Source organism: Triticum urartu, chromosome 3 (genome assembly GCF_003073215.2).
Source record: "Triticum urartu cultivar G1812 chromosome 3, Tu2.1, whole genome shotgun sequence".
In the NCBI taxonomy this organism is placed as follows: Eukaryota; Viridiplantae; Streptophyta; class Magnoliopsida; order Poales; family Poaceae; genus Triticum; species Triticum urartu.
This window is the reverse complement of record NC_053024.1, coordinates 2,143,811-2,150,858: the sequence shown is the minus strand read 5'-3', so window position 1 is coordinate 2,150,858 and position 7,048 is coordinate 2,143,811. Positions and strand designations below refer to the sequence as shown.

Below are 7,048 nucleotides of genomic sequence, written 5' to 3'. Positions count from 1 at the left end.
GGGCTCCACTACTGATCATCAGGAAAAGACATGTAGTAACGGCCAAGGTCCTCGTCAAACTCCCACTTGAGTTCAGTAGCATCACCTGCACTGGTATCATCGGCACCTGCAACTATTTTGGTAGTATCTGTGAGTCACGAGGACTCAACAATCTCAAAACCCGCGAGATCAAGACTATTTAAGCTTATAGGCAAGATGTGGTTATGCGGTGAAGTTGCAGCAAGCGCTAAGCAACTATGGTGGCTAACTTACGAGTACAAGAGTAAGAAGAGAAACTACGCAATGGTCGTGAAACTATAAGTGATCCTGAACAACTTACGTTCATACATAACCCAACCGTGTTCACTTCCCGTACTCCGCCGAAAAGAGACCATCACAGTTACACATGAGGTTGATGCATTTTAATTAAGTCAAGTGTCAAGTTCTCTACAACGGGATATTAACAAATTCCCATCTGCCACATAACCGCGAGCACGGCTCTTGAAAGTTTATACCCTGCAGGGGTGTCCCAACTTAGCCCATCACAAGCTCTCACGATCAACGAAGGATATTCCTTCTCCCGGAACAAACCGATCAGGCTCGGAATCCCGGTTACAAGACATTTCGACAATGGTAAAACAAGACTAGCAAGACCGCCCGAATGTGCCGACAAATTCCGATAGGAGCTGCACATATCTCGTTCTCAAGGCACACCGGATAGGTCAAGCTATGAGTAAAACCAACCCTCAAGTTTCCCCGAGGTGGCCCCGCAGGCTACCTGGTTCGGACCAACACTCAGAGGAGCACTGGCCCGGGGGGTTAAATAAAGATGACCCTCGGGTTTGCAACCCATAGGAAAGTTATAGGTTGTTAGGCAAATGTAAAACCAAGGTTGGGCCTTGCTTGAGGAGTTTTATTCAAAGCGAACTGTCAAGGGGGTCCCATAATCCCAACCGCGTAAGGAACGCAAAATCAAGAAACATAACACCGGTATGACAGAAACTAAGGCGACAAGAGTGGAACAAAATACCAGCCATAAGGCTGAGCCTTCCACCCTTTACCAAGTATATAGGTGCATTAATATTAATAAGAGATATTGTGATATCCCAACATAATCATGTTCCAACATGGAGCAATCTTCAACTTCACCTGCAACTAACAACGCTATAAGAGGAGCTGATCAAAAGCGATAACATAGCCAAACAACGGTTTGCTAGGAAGGTGGGTTAGAGGCTTGACATGGCAATATGGGAGGCATGATAAGTAAGTGGTAGGTAGCGCGACATAGCGATAGAACGGACAACTAGCCAGCAAAGATAGAAGTGATATCGAGGGTAATGGTTATCTTGCCTGAGATCCCGCAAGGAAGAAGAACTAGTCCATGAAGAAGACAAACGAACGTAGACAAACGAATCCTCACAACTCTAGAACCAAACCGAAGCTAACGAGAGAAGCAAACCGGAAAGAAGGAAACAACATGGTAAACACACAAGCATAAACATGGCATGATGCACAAACAAGTATGATGCATGTCCGGTTTAAAAGCATGACAAAGTGCAACAAACAATACTACAAGTTAAGTGGAGCTCAATATGCAACAAGTTGCATATTGACGAAACACCACATTCAAGTATTTAGTTCACTCGCGTTTAGGTACACATCAATATTAAATGTTGGTTAACATGGCAAGAGGTGAAGCATAATAAAATTACCTATCTAGGCAAGTTTAAATGAGGCCGGAACAACAAACAACAATTCCGGAAAATCCCCATATGCATATTTCAAATTTGGTATTGTTTTTCCCTAAACCATATTTTTGAGTTGTTAAACATGAAAAGTAAGTGCAGCATGTTAATCTATGCATTTTCCCACCCCATTTACATATGAAGTTTATTTAATTCGGAGTTACGGTTATTTAGTTATGAAATAAATAATTTTAACATGGCATTTATGCAAAAATAAACAAACAGCAAGCTTAAACATTTTAAACATGGATGAGAGTTGGAAAATATGAAACTAGATGAAATTCTAAGCATTTTACATATATATAATTCATTTTAAACCAATGCACGGTTTATTAGTTATTATATGCATGAACATGGAGGGTTTTTTCTGCAAATATGTAAATCCTGGGGTAATAGCTAAATTCGCAGATCTGGAAAAAAAAAACATGCATGGGGCTGAAACAGGACACACTGGGCTGGGGGCTCTCACCATGGGCCAAGGCCCAGTAGGTGGAGGTGGCCTGCGCGGCTGGGCGGGGAAGCAGCTTGGGAGGCCCACGCGTGCGAGTCAACGGGCGCAGGCGAGCGGGACTTGGCGCTATCGTCGCTTCCGGCGGCTGGGCGATGGCTCGCTGCTCCTCCCGCAGCGAGACGAAGCAGGGGCGCCGGACTTGGCGAAGCGGAGGCAGCAGCGGCTGATGGAGCTTCTACTCCGGCGACGCGGCGGTGCAGGGAACGGAAGGAGGCGCGGATCCGGGCGCTGGACTGGTCAACGCGGGGCGGGGCACTGTTCTGTCGCTCGAAGCAGAGGCAAGGCCGACGAAGCAGAGGCGGTGCAGCGACTTGCTCCAGGAGGCGAGGAACGGCGGGGAAGCACGGATCCAAGGCTCTCCAGCGCGGATCAGCCGGAAACCACGGCGGCGCGTAGGGCTGGAGCTACAGCAGGCGATCCATGGCGTCTTGAGCAGCGCTGTGAAGACACAGGAGAGAGAGCAACGTGAGTTGGAGAGAAGGGAGGAGAAAAAGAGATGAAAGAGAAGGGGAAGGTCAGGAATGTCCTGGTGGTGCTGGTTGTCGCCGGCGGGACGGATGAGAGGACGGAGACGTGACGCGGCAGCGGCGAGCTCTCCCGATCCGCTCGGGGATCGAAGCAGGAGGGGGGGGGGGCTCGTGCGGGAGCTGTGTGCTGGGGTTGCAGGGGCTCTCAGGGCCGTCCGATCTAAGATCTGGCGGTCCAGATCGAGTGGAAGTGGCTGTGGTGGTTGGCTGGATCTGAAGGGAGGTGGGAGGAGTCTGTGGGATCGAGGGAGGGGGATCCCGAGAGGAGAGGATTTGGTGGAGAAGAATTTAGGGTTTGCCTATATTTGGACCGGTCTTTATATAAAACAAAAGAAGGGGTATTTGGATCATCCGATTAAAGTCGGACGGTTGAGATAAAACGCTAGGGAGTCCAAATCAGAAATCGAAGATGTTTTATAGATGTTTGAGGATGATCCGGACCCAACGGTGATAACTGAGCGGGTAGGGTTCGGGGCAGGTTTGGAACACGCGAGGGGGTCAATGAAATGTGTAGAGAGGCTGGACATATAGACGAGAGGGGAAAACAAAGACAACAGGGTCTGACAAAAGGTCACGGAGAAGACAAGAGAGAGAGAGAGAGAGGCCCGGCTGGTCTGAGAGAAAGGTCAATAGAGACAAGGAAGAAGCGGCAACTACGAGTGGATGTAAGTTTTTAAGAAAACATGTGAATGCAATGCTCATGATGCTATGGTGAAATGCAACAAACAAATAAAACACACGGTTACAGCGAAATAACTGGAAGGCTTCTGGAGCGTCGGTCTTGGGGCGTTACACCCGAGCCCGTCGTTTTTGCGCTTTTCTGAAGGGGCCCGGCCCGAGGCCCGAGGCCTGGTGGGATTTTATGCGTTCAGGCTGGGCTTGGGCCAAAAAAACAGGCCCGATGGCCGGGCCGGGCCGGACCCGAGCCTAGGTTTTTTGCCTCGGGCTTGGCTAGGCCCGGCCTGAGGTTTGGCCAGGTATAGCTCTTCCCCATCCTTCTTCTTCTTCTTCGGGAGAAAACATGGCGCACGCAAAACCAGCGCCTCACCGCCTAGAAGCCCGTCGCCGGCACCTAAAAAATCGATCTTTGGATCTCGGGGGTGGTGTATTTTTGGCACAGGCCGTGGGAGGAAATGTGGTGGGAGGAGAGGAAGGCTGGCGACGATGGGGAGGAGTGGAGAGGCCGGGGACGACGGGGAGGGGATTTGGGAGGGAGATGGGTGACGAGGGACTACGGAAGGGCAGCGAGTGGGTGAGGCGCTGGCTAGGGGGGGGGGCAATATCGGGAAACTTAAAAAATTCTGTAACATGAGCAAATTTGTACACGAAACCCTTAAACCGCCTATATTTCGGTACAGAGGGGGTACATCACTAAGAAATTTAATAAATTGATGATACAAACTGTACTTTAGATACTAGAACTTGACCATGGGCAGCAAGGCTAATCAACAAAGATTTGTATGAACATATATACATAATGAAACATGCCGCTGCTACCAGCTCACAGTCGCCTCCCCGTCCTCCCATGAATTGCTACTAGCTACCTGCAGCAGCTCGCAGTCGAATGGACGTGTCATCTCTACTTTCTAGTACTCGTCCACAAATTCGCAGTGAAATGTCCTTGAGCTATAATAAATAGATATGTGCATGCAGGAGCTATATCGATCATTTGTTCGTTCCATCTCGATCATTTGCTAGCTAGGTTTTGCCCTCCTCGCAAAAGTGGTTGAGAAAGAATGCTGCCTAGCGCTTGCCATTTGATTATATTCGGATCCTTACCATCCTCGTGATATTGTTATTTGTCTACTGCTTCCTGCTTAATTACAAAGGGTTTCGCCCAGATATAATTGCCTCGTAATTAAGGGTATTCACGTTGTATAAGGTTTTAACCTTGTAGGGGGTACCGTACTGGCCGCCGTAGTGTCCTTGTCCAGCATGGAGCAAGCAACAGCCGGCAGTAGGTAGCAGCACGCGGACGCAGCAAGACAAGCAGCAGGAGCTAGCAATGCACGCACGGAACCAGCGGCGGCATCAGAACTAGAACTAGAACCAGTTCATAATGATTCTAATAGGCTTTTATTATAACCGAGAAGAGCATGTTCAAATAAGCCTTAATTTGCTTATACTTATCTTAAACTCACAGTATAACCAACTGATTAAGTATAACCGGCCGGGTGAGAAACTTTTGGACAAGAATGTTTTAGAGTTGCAACAAGTAAATCTATATATCTTGATAATAATAATAGACATGATTGAGCGGCATCATTGCATTGCAGCGCGCACTAATTAAGAGCCAGCATACGTACGATCCATTGCTCTAGACAACACGGCTCCATTCTATGATTTCACCGTCATCATTGCCTTCCTGCGTTGCTGGTTTCATCATTTCAATCTTAGTAGAAGGCCCTGCTGAATCAACAGTGCTCGTTGATTCTGCTGTGCCATTGCTCTTCTCCAATGCCTTCTTCATCTTAGCCTTCTGAGCCCAAGACAGAACACCCTGCTGCACATGCTTATTAAAGATCTCCTTCTTGTAGAAGCTTCCCATCTTTAATTTGTACACGACAGAGGAGAAGATGTGTCAATAATCACTTTGATGCTACATTTTGAGATAATAAAAGCGCCTTTTATCGAAGAAAAAAGCAACATTTTATGATGTTGAAATATGGTCGCACCTGTGTTACAACTGCATACAGAGGCAGAGTGCAGTAGCTGCAGAGAAGCTGAATAATGACCCTGCAAGTAAGGATATATACAAGGATGCATGCGTTGAGAACAAACTTATGCCCGTTGTTTTCCAATAAATAAAACCGACATGCATGAGTACAAGGATATATTGGGAAAAGAAGTACTACCCAATAACAAGCCTCGGCACAATAAAACCTACATGCCCCATGATGCACGAGTTGAATCCATAAGTGGTCTGCAACAGAAATTTGATAAATGATGTTTCGGTCAGTCATTTTTAGATCTTAACGAAACATAATTAATTGGAAAGATGCCTACCAGTATCCAGAAGAAGAATGCAATCTCGAAGGCGTTCTGGAAGAGGATAAAGTGGATCAGGAATAAGACAATCCTCGGCCGCCCAAACCAGAAGTGGTCATCTGATGGCTTTACAATCAAATCATCCTCGAGAGCGGAGTGCTTCTCAGCGACATCCCGGGCTAACTGAGCTATGACGTGCTCTAATTTAGTCCCAGCAGCCAACAGAAGCTGCAGGGAGAAGAGAGAGTGAGTAAGGAATTAAGTAAGCCCATCTTCCCTACTTGTTACACATTGTTCATTTTGTGCTCCATATTTCTGCAGGTTGCTAAAATCATAAGATTTCTTGGTTTAGCTTCTATTGTAGCCAAAGCATAAGAGGCTCACAGTGAATGTTTACAATGAAAAATTGTTATATAAATTCACTTACAATAAGGGGAAGGAATGCAATCCAAAAGTATGTGTTCCAGCCTGCAGCAGATTAGCAAAATGTAGTGTAAGATAGCTTCAAGAGGCGTAAATCATGAAATGCTGCTGACAAGGTTTAGAAACCATGCATTTTGCACAACAAAAGCGTAACTGTTCAAAAATATAATTCATAATTTGGAATCCTTATATATATATGTCATAATTGGTTTTCCCTATTTCAGACAGGAGCATTTAGTTTTTGAAATTCCGAAACTGGCTTGAACCCAGAATTGCTGCAGTATATACCTAACCCATGTACTGGTTTTCGGATCCAGATTATTGGAAAATAGAGACCTCAAAGATTGCGGATTTTTCCTACACGAGCTCCAGGGACATCTCTATTTCAAAGACATTAAACAATGCACTTCCAAGATGACAACATTGTATATTTACTCTGCATCCCTGAAACTCTGCAGATCTGTAGTGTACTCCGACATGTACACACACATAATATTTTGGAATATTTCAACTTGCACATTCAGTCTTTCAATTCAAAGAACTAAGCCATTGGGAGACAAGCAATTATACAGAACTTACGAGGGCTATTCAGAAATGATGAACTACAACTTACCGTTTATATTCAGCAACATAAATATCACCACGAAAACCCACAAGTACCAGCTAAAAGAAAATAGAAATTGCATGAGTTGAGCTAATAACTTTCATAGAAAACTACTAGGAACAGTATAGATATAAAAGTACAAACATGTGTATACTCTTTGGATTACCTTATGCCAACCACCACCTTAAAATCAGACTCCAAAACCCGCAACATGTATTCATTGAAATCAAATTTCAGGTTCCCAGGGCAGTGGGCCTGCAATCCAGAAATG

At 45.8% G+C, this 7,048-nt stretch overlaps 2 protein-coding genes across 2 annotated transcripts in view; one reads left to right on the top strand and one right to left on the bottom strand.

Annotated features, from left to right (window-relative positions):
• Positions 1 to 4,822: 4,822 nt before the first annotated feature.
• LOC125547458 (MLO-like protein 1) lies at positions 4,823 to 7,027 on the bottom strand. The gene is made up of 7 exons (XM_048711321.1): positions 6,944 to 7,027; positions 6,787 to 6,836; positions 6,178 to 6,218; positions 5,769 to 5,978; positions 5,618 to 5,685; positions 5,438 to 5,498; positions 4,823 to 5,310 (listed from the first exon to the last, which is right to left on the bottom strand). The coding sequence occupies exons 1-7, from the start codon at positions 6,988 to 6,990 to the stop codon at positions 5,080 to 5,082; spliced, it is 708 nt and encodes a 235-aa protein (XP_048567278.1). The 5' UTR covers positions 6,991 to 7,027; the 3' UTR covers positions 4,823 to 5,079.
• Positions 6,989 to 7,048, top strand: part of LOC125542213 (phosphoenolpyruvate carboxylase 4-like) — an 8,766-nt gene continuing 8,706 nt past the window's right edge. Inside the window, exon 1 of the mRNA XM_048705161.1 lies at positions 6,989 to 7,030. Coding sequence (XP_048561118.1) covers positions 6,989 to 7,030 — 42 coding nt within the window. The remainder of the gene's footprint in view (positions 7,031 to 7,048) is intronic.

Bases quoted from the DNA above. Each gene is read 5' to 3' on its own strand.
- LOC125547458 (XM_048711321.1), bottom strand. From the start codon at position 6,990: ATGTTGCGGGTTTTGGAGTCTGATTTTAAGGTGGTGGTTGGCATAAG. The intron at 5,686-5,768 runs GTAGGCATCTTT...TTTCTGTTGCAG, and splicing joins CATTCTTCTTCTGGATACTG to ACCACTTATGGATTCAACTC. The intron at 5,499-5,617 runs GTAGTACTTCTT...CCTTACTTGCAG, and splicing joins GTGCCGAGGCTTGTTATTGG to GGTCATTATTCAGCTTCTCT.